This window comes from Lepidochelys kempii, chromosome 10 (genome assembly GCF_965140285.1).
Source record: "Lepidochelys kempii isolate rLepKem1 chromosome 10, rLepKem1.hap1, whole genome shotgun sequence".
NCBI classification, from domain to species: domain Eukaryota; kingdom Metazoa; phylum Chordata; order Testudines; family Cheloniidae; genus Lepidochelys; species Lepidochelys kempii.
The window spans coordinates 56637408-56654947 of record NC_136389.1 but is presented as its reverse complement, the minus strand read 5'-3'; the positions used below and the strand labels follow the sequence as shown (position 1 = coordinate 56654947).

The 17540-nt window shown below is 40.0% G+C and overlaps 1 protein-coding gene across 2 annotated transcripts in view; it reads right to left on the bottom strand.

The window, feature by feature from the left end:
- LRRC49 (leucine rich repeat containing 49) overlaps window positions 1–17540 on the bottom strand; it is a 115470-nt gene that overhangs the window by 11230 nt on the left and 86700 nt on the right. For both annotated transcript variants that reach the window (XM_073303708.2, XM_073303709.2), the window contains exons 12-14: window positions 9429–9583; window positions 2253–2490; window positions 650–835 (exon numbers count right to left, since the gene is read on the bottom strand). In XM_073303708.2, the coding sequence (XP_073159809.2) occupies window positions 650–835; window positions 2253–2490; window positions 9429–9583 (579 nt within the window). The remainder of the gene's footprint in view (window positions 1–649; window positions 836–2252; window positions 2491–9428; window positions 9584–17540) is intronic.

The window sequence follows — 17540 nt, the reverse complement described above, 5'->3', positions numbered from 1 at the left end:
AATGTAGAAAACATCCAAAAATATTCAAATAAATGGTAGTCTATTATCATTTAACAATGCGATTAATTGCATGGTTAATTTTTTTAATCGCTTGACAGCTCTTATACATATATAGCTATATCTATATATATAAGGGCTGTCAAGCAATTAATTAAATATATATCTCCAATGCCAATATTTAAATTCCTTTCAAACATATTATAATAAACCAGAGAAAAGCTTATTACAAGAAACTGAAGAGGTGAAGTGTATGAATTCTTTAAAATTAAAAAAAAAAACACAAATAAACACAAATTGATTTGTGTTTCTTTATCATATGTATTCAGGAACAGGGTTGAACTGTCTTTTCCAATTACCAAGAGCTATAGCAACAATAGGTATTTTTTGGGGCTACATAAGAAAAAACCACAGATTACGTTTGACGAATGTAGAGCAGGGTAAATTATGTCAGGAAGTATATTTACATCTTTTTTACTTTTGCATAACAATGAATGGAGTTGCTCTATTAATTTTATTAATATGTAATCAATATACATTTATGAAATAAGAATCTGTTCTTTAAATTAATGAGCATTCATTTTATAGGAATAATTTTGAGAGGGAAGTTATACGTTCTTTGTATTCCTAAAAAAATATTACTTCCTCTTACCTCAGTTCCATTTATCTTCTGCAGATTAAAATGGTTCAGTCTAAACAGAACATAGTATTTCCACAGAGTAAAGTTGACAACTGGATTTCCCTGAGGATCAACCGTCAACTGTTCCATGCGACGCACCTGTGCTAACGCATTAAACTGCTGCAACATGACAATATTTGTCTCCTTAAACTTCAGGTGCTGTGACAAAAAAACAGTCATGACAAAAAAAGTATGTTAAACTTATGGTGGAGGACACATAAGAGTAAGACAACACAACTGGGTTACAGACAACAAGCTCAGTGTTAGATCAGCTCTATTCCATGCTACTTCAATTCTCCTCAGACATGACTAACCAGCTCTTGGGCCCATCTAAGCAACTGGACTCACTTGATGTGTAGAGCTTTTAATACCTCTTCAAAACAATGTGGCACATGATGCATTCTCTCTTTAAAAAGAAGCCCTCTCCCTTTTGTATCCAATAAATTAAAATAAAAACTGGAAAATAAAATAAGAGATCTCAGTGATACAGACCTCTGGTGGCCTCCGAGTGGGAAAATCGTAGCACTTACTTTTTCAAGTGAAGAAGATTGTAAGTGCACAGTCATAGCTATTCTGTATTCTTTATGAAAAAAAAAATGATGAAAAGTCATCGAGTATTAAAGCATGTAAAAATACAATAGGCATTAATTGGTTTGTAAGTTTTCAAAAAGGTGTGACCACAACTTTTTAAAGTATGTATAATGCTATGTTTCAGAGTAACAGCCATGTTAGTCTGTATCCACAACAAGAAAAGGAGTACTTGTGGCACCTTAGAGACTAACAAATTTACTTGAGCATAAGCTTTCATGAGCTACAGCTCACTTCATCGGATGCAACCAATGCTGTGGTCACTTAAGACAGACAAAAAGAAAAGGAGTACTTGTGGCACCTTAGAGACTAACCAATTTATTTGAGCATGAGCTTTCATGAGCTACAGCTCACTTCATCGGATACCCAGACAGGGAGCTATGAAGGCATATGAGCCTACCTGTTTATACTGTTCTAGTTAGTTTTATGTTATTTGCTTTGATTTTATAACCCATATTGCCTGGAGGGAATGTGGCCAGAGACTTTGCACATTTACGTTTTTTCGGTTGAGCAAGAACCACAGAACTCCAGATAATTCTTTGCTTAACCAGCACCACCTCTGACCTCTCTGTCTCCAGCTGCTCAGATGCTGGCCTTGATACACAAACAAATACTTCTTGATACATGGAAATAATGGATCAAAAATGTAAAAGTATTGTATTTCCATCTCAAAATATAGCAACCCTTTTCTACTTTATGAAGGGCCAAAAGAAATGTTTGTGACAGAAATAAATTTCCAACCTAAGAGGAATCCCTCAATCTGCCTTGAGAATTCTGACTGAAGTCTCTTGCTCAATCAAGAAGGCCTTATCAAGTCAAAAGTACAATTTAGACAAAACTGAGTTATACAAATAATCCAAATTCATATACATAAGTGATAATAAGCTGAAAAGTAAAGGTTACTTGACCAAAACAAGGTGTTAATAAAGATCATCCAAATATTCTTGTAGCTATTCAGACTTCTGAAGTCTCAGAGGAAATGTCTTACCACAGAATTAGGAAATCTGATCTTCAGTTTTGGTAACACTTGAACAATTTCATCAAATTCTATGAACATAAAGGAGACTGTGGTGATGGTTCCAGCTGTCTGAACGCTCCAATTTCGATCCAGGGATTCCAGAGCTCCAGAACCATACAAGTAAAGAGTATCTCCCTCCACTTCGACTAAGTAAGAATCGAGGCCAGATAAGCCTTGTACAGCATTGCTCAGTATTGTGTCAAGAGACCTGTGAGGGGAAACAAACAGATGTAATATAAAAGAGAAGATACCTTTTGGGGCATTTGATTAAAGTGAATATTAATACTCCAGAAGTCCTACACTTTATCAAAGCCTAACCTCTCAAAAATATCCACTAATTTTGGGTTTCCAACTTCAGGACACCTAGATCTTGATTTTCGGAGATGCTATAAATGCCATCAAATAATGTGGATGCACAGTGTCATTGGAGCTGGGCACCCCAACTCTGTGGCACCCAAAATTAGCAATCATTTTAAAATTGTGGCTCAAATGTTTGACTATTTTGTGCTGGTGTTGATTGCTACAAACAGAACTTCAACGTGTGCATTTGCTCAAATGACTTTACATTCAAATTCAGGGAACAAAACTAAGGACTTGATCCTGTAAAAATTTACCCAACATGCATAATTTCTCATGCAACTAATCCCACTACATTGGTAATTGTTTGCAGGATCAAACCCTGTTTTATCATTTTTACCATCATTTTTAACTTTTTCTCTTGCTTCAAGATTCTATTTGCTTTTCAGAATCTGCCTCTCTTCAGCCTCTTCTCTGTTCCCTTCCAGTATACTTTATCATTTGTTAAGATATCCTTCTCCCCAAATCACACAAGATCCCACTATGGCACTGTTCTCTCAAATTTTTCTAAATGTATTACCCTCTTTTTCCTATGATCATTGACTTCCTTTCCAACATTGTGTGAATGCCAAGACTATAAATGGTCAAAGTACCATATTCTCTCCATTTTTAGAGGCCTCCTAAGAATTTGTGAAAACCCAAAGACTCTTTTCATAGCTGATACAGGGATGATGCATAGACATTAAAGGCTAGACCTATGGGCTGTAATTATCCTTTCATGTCTTTTAATGATTTCAGTGGAGCTATGTCAATTTAGACAAGCTAAAAATCTGATCCTGCTTTTTACAAGCACCAAACATTGTGGGGTGTATATTCTTTCTTCAATGCACTTTTACCTTCTTACACAGTTACTTTTATAACTTCCAATAATACAAGTATCATGTATCAATTAGAATACACTAGATGGCAAAAAGATATTTGCAGGCTGGGACATGACTCCACTCCCCAATCTCTACACATGAATACTGACAGTAAGTAAATCTACTTTAGGTATACTTGGTCCTGCCTCAATGCAGGGGACTGGACTTGGTCTCTGAAGGTCCCTTGCAGCCCTAAATTTCTATGGTTTTACAAATGCAAAGCACACCTTCCTTTTATGATCTTTTGAAAAGACAGGTTTCAGAGTGGTAGTCATGTTTGTCTTTTGGTAATCCTCAGTGGGTTCAGAGGGTAATGGCCTGTAGAATGTGGTGTCAGAGAGTTGTCTAGCAGCCTCTTGTTCATATTCCGACCTATTCATAATGACTACAGCACCTCCTTTTGAAAAGACAGACTCTGATTTTTTAAGGCCAGAAGGGACCATTAGATCCTCAAGTCCAACTGCCTGCATAACACAGGTCATAGAATTCCACCCAAATACCTATGTACAGAACCAAGTAACTTGTGTTTGTCCAAAGCATAATCTTCCCAAAAAGCATTTAGTCTTTATATGGAGATATCAAGAGATGGAGAATCTACCCTTCCCTTAGTAGTTTGTTCCAATGCTTAATGGCTTGAAGGCAAAGCAAACTTGAAAATAAACATTAATTTATTGGAAATCTGTTCCCACCTCAACAAGTATGGGAAAGATGGAGATTGTGAATAGATCCTTTATGAACAATATTTTCAAAACTTTCCCCCCCTTTTTCCAATTAAAAAAATAGACAAATTTCAAATAGCCCTATCTAAGACATCACAAGAGGGACTGAACAGGCCAAAGACCATCTCTTGTGAAAGCAAATGCTATTTTAGGACCCCTAATCTCAAGACAGAATTTGATCTTTGGTCCTTTTTCCAGCATACTCAGAAACCAGTATGCCTACTGGTAGCTAATATCTGGGAATTTGCAGGTCAGCTTTCCAGTGGAAGAGAAATCAGTGCTGTAAAGATAATAAACTGCCCTTTCTCCCTCAAGGCACACCACACTTTAAGCAATCTCAGTACTTCCCAATATCTTATTGATCTAGAAAGCAGGCTTCCTGTGTTCCCCTTTATACCCATCAACTGATCTTAACTGGGAATTGAGGTCCCTCTCCTCTCACTTCAATTAAAACTATTCATGTACACCTAGCAGTAGCCAATGTAAAAGTAGGAGAAGCCAATGAATGGCAACAAAGCTGTGCTTTCTGTACACTCTGGGGTATGTCTACACTGGAGTAAAACACCCATGGCTGGCCCTTGTCAGCTGATTTTGGCTCACAGGGCTTGCAGGGCTATAAAATTGCAGTGTAGACATTAGGGCTAAGGCTGGAGCCTGGGCTCTGGGACCCTGCTTCCTTGGGGGCCAGCTTTGGGTGTTTTATTGCAGTGTAGACATTCCCAGAGAGGCTTGGTGGCCTTTTATTTTGTTTTTCATTTATTTTTGAAAGTGTAACAGAAGCCTGTTCAACTTGAACTGAAATCTTTTCATCATCATAACACTCATCATAAAGGGAGTGTAATGGGCTCCCTTAATAATCTCATTATAAGGTATAACAGTGTCCCATGGTTATTCTGAATCAGATCATATTGAAATGGGAACACAACTTGAGTTTTCTCAATAATATTCCATAGCAACATATTTTAACAGGGACTGCATTTTAAGTTTATATTATATTTGTAACGGACTTTGAACCACTGTAAACCAATACATATATAATATTAGAAAATGCAACATCTGCACATGCACACTGTTTTAAGTTTCAGCCGAAGTCTCTTTGATTTTTCAAAATATGAAAAGGCAGAAGGATCACAGTAGCAAACTGTGAGGAAAGTTTAATTTTTAATCAAGTAAGCAATTTTAAATTTGAATAATTTAAAAAGCACGTAATTTTGTAGCTGTATGGCTACATAACTAACTTAAAGTTTATGTAGAAAACAACATACTTGGATGATTTGAAAATATGTACATCAACTATTTTTGCAAGGCATACCTGGAACATTATATTGATACCTTCATTTGAACAGATTTAATATCGAATACTGCTGATGGATATATATGTTTGACCTATTTACAGCTGCCCAATCAATTCACACTTTTTTCTTTTAAAACATCTTGTATCCAGGCTGAATTTTAGGCCTATATAACAAACAGATGGTGTAACAGAGGGCACTCTGGCAGAACACTAATGACAGCAGTGGAATCAGGCCGGTTTGATATATGTTTTGTTGTACAAAGGAAGAATTTATAGTAGGAGTACCAGAGTTAGACACATCACTACACTAACTCTGCCTTAATAGTCTACTATCTTCGGAAATATTCTGACTAAAAAGATATAATGCAGATACCAATATAAAGCAGCTCAACTTTAGGCTTGAGCATACAATACAGCTCACTACTACTTTTTAAGATCCAAGTTTTTAATTTAACAATAGTAAACATGTTTAATTGTCCTTTTGAGATTTTTATTGAAGGAGCTGGATGCAAAAGTAAAAGTGTGAGAGTTATTTACAATAAAGAGTGAACAAATACCTAATTATAAATTTATCAGTAGCAATCAGGAATAGCATTTAACACTCAAGCACATATTCATGCATACCTAGATAACATGCAGAAGCAAAAAAGTCACGCAGATCTTTTTAAATTTTGATAAAACACTAATACTCAGTTTAACATGTTCTCTAATTTTTACTGATAGAAGCTACTGAATGCATCAAAGTGAAAATGCAGAAGAAAAAAGCCTAAAGTAAGCCCTCAATTTAATGAGGACTCTATATTCAGCAGAAATCATACATGGGCTCTCAAATGAGGAAACACTTTGAGTGACTGGTGGGTAAGGACATAAGTTGCTGAAAGGATGGAAAATGGAAGATTTTCTGAAGTTCTACTCAAGCATCCCGTCTGCTAATTAAGCTCAGGAGAAGCTTATGACGCATTTTTGTTTTGCAGGAAATGCACTTAAAAGTCCTAGACAAAACCAGATTGATACTTCTCTAGTCATACAACAACATATACAACTTTTCGCCATGTATATCATGCATAATGTTATACTTGAAACCCCTCTTCCGTTTACAGAGAACGTAGCCTAACACACAGCTTTGGCCCAATCATCTTGAGAGGCAGTATGGCAAAATGGAGGAGATGGATTTTCTTTACAACTCTATCAGAAATTATCTTGTCCAACCTCATAGATGCTCAGTTATTTCATCTGTAAAACGTGGCAAGGATACCTAAAGCTTTACTCAGTAAGGGTGTGAAGTGCACAGAGTTATTCCAAACAGTCAGAAGAAGAGGCAAGAACTGAACTCATGGTGTCCTTGACTTCGCACAGTGCACTCTCTTCTTTGCTAAAAAGTATTTTTGAAAGGGCACTCTCTCATGCACACTAAAAAACAGCAGCTTTGTTCAGCATTTTTCTTTCCAGTTAAGTAGAAATTGTGAAGTTTTTTTGAAGAGAAGGTCTAAAAGATTTTGAAAAGGGGGAAGTGAATGGAATGTCTACATTTGTGTGAATTTTGAATGCTATGATTTTTGTGCAAAAGGGGTACAAATTTTGAGACATCCCAGGCAAAATTTCTGAAAAGTGAATTTTACCATTTATTTATTTTTCCAGGATCACTTTTCAATGATCATAATATCCTTACAAAAATTCACAGACGCCCCCTTAAGGAGTGCTTTCCATTTTTAGTTTAAAGCAAGCTACTGTTGCAGCTCCAGAGAAGTTTTTAAGGTCTTGTCAAATGGCAAAACCCTGGCTCCATCCCACCTATGGTACTATAACTATCAGTGTCTCCATAATATCTACACAACTATCTCCACTGTTCAGGGCCAAGATATGAGAGAGAGGGAGGGGGAGGGGAAGGGTGTGTGTGTGTGAAGGAGAAAGGGGGAGAAAGAAAGTGGATTTCATAGCTGCCATGTATGAGAGAGGCTTGTACACTATGACCCTCCTGAATGAAAACCATGTATTGTAGCACCTGCAGACCTCAAAACAGGGAGCAATATTACGTACTACAGGTGACATCCTGGATCCACTGAAATCAGCAGCAAAACTCCTACTTAATTTAGTGGGGCCAGGACTTTGTTAAAAAACCCAGGCATGAATTAGGTACAGTTTTGTTTGTGATCTTTTCTCCTTTTTAATACTCATTGTCTCAAAATATCTACATTGTTTTAACACAGGTTTTTTGTATTTAATTCCAATTTAGTGTAAAATTTCTGTGATATCGAATGAAGGTACAGAGGCATATATAAAGAAAATAAGTATTGTCTTCCTATGTGTTTGAAAAAAAGTGAAGTTTGAATAGTGAAGATTTTCAAAAGCACTTAAGTGACTTAGTTGTCTAACTCCCATGTACAAAGGGACTTAGGCATTTAGGAACTTAAGTATCATTGAAATCAATGCAACTTAGGCTCCTATCTACCTTTGGCACTTTTGAAAATCGGACCTAGGCTCCTAAGTCTCTTAATCACTGTTGAAAATTATAGTTCTAGTCAACAGTCTTTGGTTGCCTGCTTCTGGATCTCAAATTGCTTCTTCAGTCCTAAGTGTCATCAGTGGCCATAGGCATATTTTTCAGTCTGTATTTGACTACATTCTCGTGAATAGTTCTTTCAAATATGGACCCAACCACTGTTATGAAAGCACCTGTGAGGTACATGTTTTTAACATATTCTTTATGGAGCCACAATTCCCCTTGTAGATCACTTGCAAGGTACTGTTAGTAGAGAATGCAGCTGCTTGCTTAAACAATGGTGCTAGATGTAGAGAGCACATTACACCCATTCTCTAAAGTCTGCCTAGGCTTCTTGATACATGTCAAGGTATTCCCTTTGACCAAAAAATTCCTGACTACCTACATAAGTTTTCCTATATAACAGACTTGGAGCTGCTCTGTAATAATTCATGAATACTATATGTTAATTGGGTTATTGGGGATGTTTATAGTATGAATATGTTGGTTCCGTAGTAAGAGTATTGTCCAGAAAAACAAGCAAGAAGGAAAACAATGGCTCAATATGAACTACCCTCAGTAAACACTTACAGATTGTTAAGAGACAGTGCTGGACAGGAAAAGACCCAGGAACCCAAGAAAAATCAAAGGACTATAGCAGTTGAGAGAAAAACAGAGACAGAGAGCGTGCACATAGTTTCTTTGGTTTTTAGGAGGGTAGCAGAAGGGTGGGTACAGGGGCTGTTCTGAGAAACCGGACTGACACACAGACACTCACTGAGTGCTTGAAGAAGCTAGACCTGCTTAGGTTATCATCAGGCAACTGTGACCCTCAAATAAGATAGACACATAGGTAAGGCTCTTTATGGTTTGAAAATCCTTTTTATCTTGTGCTTTATTCCTTCCTACCATTAAAATAAACAATACTTTGATATTCAGGAGGCTGTCTGGTCACTAGACACAACCACTGGTCACAGACTCCCAAAGGAATGAATGCAGGTACCAATACCAGTCGGACCTGCAGGGGTAAGCACAGCTGATAAGACAGCACTCTGTAACCCAGAGCCAGGTTAGAGAAAAATGGAATTCTATCCCAGGGGAGGTAAAGGCACATGGCCTGACATCTGTTCTATTTTTTTCAGACTCTGCCCTGAGCAAGCCATGGGGAGAATGTGTTAGTCTGGGGGTGAAGTCCATCTGAGGTAGACATTGTTCAGTAAGTCCTGAAATTGTTTTTTTAAATTATGTAGAGTGCTAAATGGACACATTTTAGAAATCCAAAAATAAATACACATATCTTTATACACATACACTACTTACAGAGATATGTGTATACACACACACTTACTTATATGAATGGAAGGATAAGTGTTTCCCATTTTTATTATATAAAAAACATTAGCTAGGAAATATACTTCCAAGAAAATACTTGTATACCTGGTTTCTTCAGGAAATACATATGCGGCACTGCCATTAATCTGACAGGAGTCACTGTCTTTTTTATCTTGATTTGAAGAAGTCACAAGGGCAACTCGATTCTGCTGAATCTCCCATTGGCGAGCAATGTTGCCAATTGTCAATCGTTTCTTTTCCTGAAACAGGATATAAAAGCCACATGAAATTATCTGAATGCATTGTTAGTATGTTGGTTTGCACCAGAAGAATACATTCCATAGCCAAACACTAAATGATAGATGGGAGGGGGTGCCTTACTCCTCTTCCACTCTTGGTACTTGCATGCTGGATGGGCCATGATCTCGCCCAAAATTGTCCTTCCAGAAACTGAAGCCCCATCATTGAAAGAGTAACACAACCACTAACTAACTAATCCTCAAACACTGGAGAGAGGGGGGAGAACTCTTGCTCTGCTTGAGCAAAGAAGGGTTAGCTGTCTCCCGCAAGATCCCCCTTCCCTTTGACTCATGGGCAACAGCAATTTACATATTGACTTCTTCCTGTAGATGTAGAAAATTTGACAAGGGATTACGTTGAAAAGCTGTCCCTGTTTTTTTTCTTTTGTCACCAACGGATTACCAAGAATAGCATTCAATGACATAGAGTTCCAGACAATTAATCAATAAAAGAATCCAGATGATATCTTAATATTTAACATTTTATGTTGTTGCATGTTCATGCAACTAAAGACAATTGTCTGTGTATCGGCCTTTTAATACACCCAGCTCTGTGTGGAACTCATTCACTGTGAGATTTAAGTGAAAGGCAGGGGAGGGCAAACTATGGTCCGCGGGCAGGATCCAGCCCGTCATGGTTTTCAATACAGCCCACGGGATTGCCAGCCCTGGGGTGCAGCAGGGCTAAGGCAGGCTCCCTGCCTGCCCTGGTCCTGCACCACTCCCAGAAGCCGCTGGCACCATGTCTCTGTGGCCCCTGGTGGGTGGGTGGGGGGGCAGAGGGCTCCGTGCGCTGCTCTCGCCTTCAGGCACCACCTCCCGCAGTTCCCATTGGCCGGGAACGGGGAACCACGGCCAATGGGAGCTTTGGGGGTGGTGCCTACAGGTGAGAGCAGCACGCAGCATAGCTGCCTGCCCTACCCCACCCCCGGGAACCACTGCCAGACATGCTGGCCACTTCCGGAAGCAGTGCAGGTCCAGGGCAGGCAGGAAGCCTGCCTTAGCCCCACTGCATGCCACTGCCACCCCGGAGCAATTCGAGGTAAGCAGCGCCGGGCTGGAGCCCGCACCCCAAACCCTTCCTGCACCCCAACCCCCTGCCCTGAGCCCCCTTCTGCACTCTGCACCCCCCCACACCCCAACCCTGAGCCCCCTCCTGCACACTGCATCCCCCAACACACCCCGCACTACCTCCCGCACCCCAACGCCCTGCCCCAGCCCTACATTCATGGCCTGCATACAATTTCCCCCCAAGATGTTGCCCTCAGGCCAAAAAGTTTTCCCACTCCTGGTATAAGGTGACTGTTGATTTTACTAGCTCATGGACCTGCTTCTGAACTGTTCTGAGATTAAAATTTTAAACAATATAAATGTTTTCAAAAGGTAAATTAATTGCTTGTTTCAGTTCGGTTGATTTTGCTGAACCAGATCTAACTGGTATGGCTTAGCCATCCCACTATTACAGTGCTTCTTAATGAAATTTGAATAGATATCAATCTCTGCTATATAAAAGGAAAAAACTGCAAAGAACTAAGTACAAAACACTATCTCTTTCTATAGAACATCCAGGTTACGACACATTGACAAAAGTCAAGAATGTCAAACATTAGTTGATACTATTCCAATCTAAGTCATGCTGCCATAGTAGGGTTGCCAACTATCTAATCACAGAAACCCAAACACCCTTGCCCTGCCCCTTCCCTGAGACCCTGCCCCTTTCTGGAGTCCCTGCCCCCACTCTCTTCCTCCTCCCTCCCTCCATCGCTCGCTCTCCCCAACCCTCACTCACTTTCACCAGGCTGGGGCAGAGGATTGGGGTGCAGGAGGGGGTATGGTTAAGCGCTGTCCGCCCAGAGCCAGCACCCCTCACTTCCTCCGACACCCCAATCCCGAAGGATTGGGGTGCAGGAGGGGGTATGGTGGGCTCTGGGAGAGAGTTTGGGTGTGGGAGGAGGTGCTGGCTCTGGGATGGAGTTTGGGTGCGGGCTCTTGGCTGAGGCAGGGGGTTGGGGTGTAGGACAGGTGAGGGGTGTGGGCTCTGGGAGGGAGTTTCAGTGCAGGAGGGGGTGTGGGCTCTGGGATGGAGTTTGGGTGCATATGTGGGCTCTGAGCTGGGGTCGGGGGTTGAGGTGTGGGAGGGAGTGAGTGGTGCTGGCTCTGGTCGGGCAGCACTTAACTTGGGCGGCTCCCGAAAGCGACTGGCACATCCCTCTGGCAGTGGCTCCCTAGGCTGGGAGGGCCAGGGGGTCTCTGCATGTTGCCCCTGCCTGCAAGCACCACCACCCCCAGCTCCCATTGGCCGGAGTTCCCAGCCAATGGGAGCTGCAGAGTCGGCACTCAGGTCAGGGGCAGCACGCAGGGAGCTATTGCTCTCCCCTCTGAGGCCACAGGGACGTGCCCGCTGCTTCCAGGAGCAGTGAGGGGCCAGGGCAGGTATGGAGCCTGCCTTAGCCCCACTGTGCTGCCAGAGTTTTAGCACCTAAAATCTCCTGGCTTGGCTTCGGTAGCCTCTGGGAGATAGAGTCTGATTCTGGGAGACTCCTGGCAAAACTGGGAGAGTTGGCAACCCAATGCCATAGAAATGGACCCTTTGAATTAAATGCATAGAAAAGGTTCTAAGGCATGTATACTCTTGCCCTGCAGTTTGGACTACAGAGGTTTGAACAGCAGTGCACACCAAAGTGCTGCAATGTAACACTCCCCTGTGGATGCTGCAGTCAGAAATTAAAAGGTTCCTGTTCACCGTCTTAATGTAATCCTGTTTGAAAAGGATTACGTCAATGCAAATTAGGTCATTCCAGCAGTGTCCATACAGAGGAATTACAAAGCAGCACTTTGGTGCGCATTTACACCCCTCTATTCTGAGCTACGGGGCAGTGTAGAGAAGCCTTTAATTTAAAATTTCCAGGCTCTGGTTGGTATTTGTCAGAATATCAGTGTTATTTAAAGAAAATCTGTAGGGAACTACACAGAGCTCTTTTTAAGGTCTGGGAAAAGTACAGCAAAATGCAAGGTGGAACAGATTGTTTAGCGTGAGTAGTTAGCACACATTGTAAGGAACCGTTCAAGGTAGAGTGACCTGCTAACACCTCTGCAACTTTTTTATGGTTGGCTAGCTATTCTTTGTCCACATTTTATTCAACTGCTGAACTTTACACGTCTTTCAATTCCAGACTGTTACTTTGAAAAGTGACAATGTTTCTACTAATCAGAGAGTTGTTTTTAACCTTCCTTCTCCTTATAAAATAAAGCAGCTGGTCAACATGACTAACAAAGAAAAGCTCTCAATAAAAAGACTGAGTTCAATGAAGCCATTAAATGGTTAATAATTTATCTAAAACACTGTTGCCATCGTTTTATTCGTATTCAATGTCTACTACACTGCAATATACTATTCCATGCTTTCACCTCTTGTTTATGAAATTCTTCATCTTGAAATATTGTTAAATTTTTCACTAGCTCTATGTCGGGCTACACTTTGAAATGATTCGGACGTCGGTGTAGTAAATGGTTGCCCATTTTAGTCACTGCTTTATGCAAACACCACATTATAATGGTGCTCAAAAACATGCACTGGCACCTGCATGAACTTCTGATTTTGCACCACAGAATCACTTGACAACCTACCCACTGTTGTATCCTCCTGTGCATCTAGCACCCACGAGTCATCACTTTCGCTTTATGTTTCTACTATAAATGCTTAATCCTAACCCTCGCAATATTTGGCTTCAGATTTAACAGCTCATTTAGATTTAGGCGAAAGGGAGCAGTTTGCAGCTCTTCCAGAACTATATTTTAGGCTACTGGTTTGCAGACTCAAGAAGACAACAGTATATTGATTTACATTTGGAAAGTTATCTTTACAACCAAAAAGGTTAGAAGCTTAGTTATTTTTTAAACGAAAGCTTACACTTTGTGGTATGGAACGGATTCTGTGACTGTTCTGTAAAATGGAGCTATTATTGTTTTGACATCTATGTCAAGCACTTTGACATCCACAGAAGAAAAAGCACTATGAAGTCATTGGTGCTGGAACAATTTTTACAGTGGGGATGCTGAGAGCCATTAACCAAAAACTGTAAACCCTGTATATAATGGAAACTACTTCAAGCCGGGGCGGGGACGGGGGGGTTGGAGCATCCCCTGCACTCTTAGTTCCAGCACTTATGTATGAAGTGAAAAGTAGTAGTATCCTCATTTTACAAATAGGAAAAATCAGAGACACTGTTTGAATGGTTTCAGAGTAGCAGCCGTGTTAGTCTCTATCTGCAAAAAGAAAAGGAGTACCTGTGGCACCTTAGAGACTAACAAATTTATTAGAGCATAAGCTTTCGTGGGCTACAGCCCACTTCATCGGATGCATAGAATGGACCACATAGTAAGAAGATATATATATATACATACAGAGAAGGTGGAAGTTGCCATACAAACTGTGAGAGGCTAATTAGTTAAGATGAGCTATTATCAGCAGGAGAAAAAAAACTTTTGTAGTGATAATCAAGATGGCCCATTTAGACAGTTGACAAGAAGGTGTGAGGATACTTAATTTAGGGAAATAGATTCAATATGTATAATACTAGGTTAAGCCTTAGCCTGTATACCAAAAGACCTCATATCAATGCTTGCGGATGTGTGACCCTGGCCAAGTCCCTTAAGCTCTGTTTCCATTTGGAAAATTAATCTTTGAGGCAAGGACTGCCTCTCACTATGTGTTTGCATAATGGCTACCCAGGGGGAGATATGTGGGCATGACTGTAATGCAAATTTAGCTACAGATGTGAGAAGCAGAACTTAATGACTGTATAGTTCTTCGAAAAGAGAAAGCAGTATATAAAAAAACCCAATACTTGGCATTTCCTGACCTGGGTGCTTATCTATGTAGTCTAAACATTTTCTTAAAAACAATTCCATACAAAAAACTCTTTAAATTTATCCATTCATTGTTATACAATAAAGGGATTAAAAACCAAATCTTTGAAAAGCACATCACCACCCTCATACTGTAGTTACTGTACTCAACTGTGAAACATTAAGGTTCATTTTCCCCCTTTCTACAGAAGGGGTTAGTCGACTACATTTTAAAGCCTTATGAGAATATGAGTTTCAAGATGCCTAACAGGAAAGGTCTTCACAATCAGATTTAAAGTCTATGGGAACTACAGCAGATTATTCAGAGAGGTTGAATTTAAAATGTTTCTACTGGTTTTCAAGTCTTTGCCAGTTTGAGACATATATACTATACATGCACTGGGGAACACTAGTTGAGCCAGTAAGATCTCTGAAACCAGTACAAACTTTTTAATGCAACCACTACATATGACAGAGAGACCAAGAAATAATATAAAATCATATCAGTAAAACATAAATTGCAAGGTATTGAAAGGTTTACACTCCTCTTCCAAAGGGTTTCAGATTAAAACCAGTAGAATTACATCTCTTTGGAAATTAAAGAGATTTGAAAGGTAGGAATTATTTGTTTACTGGAAAACAGAACTACAGATGAGAGACAAAGCCTTTATCAGTCAGTGTGAACATCTAATTTAGTTCAAGCTCATCAGACTCAACCATTATTTTGACAGCCTTCTGTACATATTACAACTTGTGAAAAGAAACCAATGCTGTTCTCTATGGCTAATTGTTTTGTCCGTGCTTTAGCTAATCACTAACATTTTATATAGCAAACTTAGAGACAAGCCGAGGAGTTAACTGAATAACTGCTATTCAGAAAAGGAAACAAATGAGCTTCACTTGAAGATTTCCATTAAAGTGAAAGGAATATTGAGAAATATGACAGATATTTTATTTTGTAACCACACCATGAACATTATCATACAGCATATTGATCCATAAGACTGGAGCTACATAAGAATACACTATATAAGATGTGTTTTAATTAACCAAAAATGACATTGGGCCAGATTCACCTTGGGTTTCTGCCAGCATAAACTCTGCCACACAAGTCCTTGGTGGTGGAAAGACTATCAGGGGTTAATGTCACAGAGGTGTAAACCACCTCAGCATCCATTACAGTGGGGAATCATTGAATGCCAATGCCACTCAAAAGCAGGCAAGATGAAGCTGGCATGGAAATGGAGGTTACCTGTCTGAAATTGAAAGTTCTTTTGAGACCTGTGGCCCTTATCTATATTCCACATGTGGTATGCATGCACTATATGCCTGAGTCCAGAAATTCTAACAAGCAGCATCCATTGGCCCACACCTGCACAGTAGATCTCCTCCTGCTCCCAACCGAGAGTATAAGAGGCAATGTGTACTGATGCCTCTGAAGTTCCTTTCCTTACCATAAGTCCAACAGGACCTGAGACAGAGGGGATGGAGGGCAGGTAGTGGAATGCAGATAGGGACCACACTTCTAAAAAAACTCCCAGTTACAGGCAAGTAACCTCCATTTCTTCATTGAGTACTAATCCCTACATGTATTCCAGATGTGTGTAACTGACAAGCAGCGCTCAGACTAGAGGTTGTGAGGAAGCCGGCAGCAAAGATGCTCACAACACTGCAGTTCCCACTGCTGCAACAGCAGCACAGGCCTGGACTAACATGTATCATCTAGCGAACATGTGGATGAAGCTCCAGTTGGCTGCTCTGCATATGTCTAATATTGGAACATCCTGCAGGGATGCTATAGAGGCAGCTTGCACCCTCATGGAGTGTGCCCTAACTCCATCAGGAGGAGGTATGTGAGCTAACCTGTAGCACTCAATGATGCACCCAGAAACCCACTTATAGATTCTGAGAGAATATAGTTTGACCTTGCAATCTTTCTGGTATGGTGAGAAAAAGTCTTTGTGATATTCTAATAGGTTTGGTCCTCTACAGGTAGAACGTCAGGTCACATATGACACTGAGAGAATGAAGTCTTTTCACTTCGACAGAAGAATGGGGTTTCAGAAAAGGAACAGGAAAGTGGATACTTTGGCTGTCATGGAATTCAGAAATAACCTTAGGGAGGAACTTAGGATGGAGGTGAAGAGATACAAGGACGGTCTGCCATGAGTGCTCCCAAATCATTCACCCTCCTGGCCAAAGTGATAGCAACTAGAAATGCAACTTTCATGGACAGGTGGGACATGGATCATGTAGCCAAGGTGGCCTGGTGAGCGTTGACAGGATGAGACTGAGGTCTCACTGTTTGACCACTGGTGGAAAGGTCCTGACTAGGGCCATCATGAATCTTACCATAGTTGAGGAAATCTACCTTGAACTGTTCCTTACAATATGTGCTAACTACTTATGCTAAACAATCTGTTCCACCTTGCATTTTGCTGTACTTTTCCCAGACCCTAAAAAGAGCTCTGTGTAGTTCCCTACAGATTTTCTTTAAATAACACTGATATTCTGACAAATGTCAATCAGAGCCTGGACATTTTAAATTAAGGAGCATCACTGATACAGGAAAATGAAATTTATGCCTACATGCAACAGGATCTAGTGATGTTAGCCCAATATCCTTACTATAATTTGGAAAAATATATATTCATATAGAAAATAAAGAGCCTTTATCAGAATTCCTCTGTAGTGTGTAAAGAATTAGTGTACTTTTCCTTTTCCCTAGTTATTTATACTTAAGTACATAACCAGCACTAACATTCAAAATGACAATTTTTATTTAATTGCCTCCACCATCTCCTTACCATAACTAGTCCAAAGAGAAGTAATTTTGCCATTATAATATTTACTAATTTAGAAGGCTTCTTGTGGAGCACGTGTTAAATACAGAATCTGGTAGAGACCCTTTTTAAGGAACTCTAAGGCCTCGTGAAGAAACATACATAATACTTGATAACACTATCTGACAAGAAAAGTATTGGAACATTTCCACCAAACTCTTTCAGAGCCCTCATGGTTTCCAAAATGTTTACTTTGTTTACGATTTTTCACAAAATGTTTTTAAACT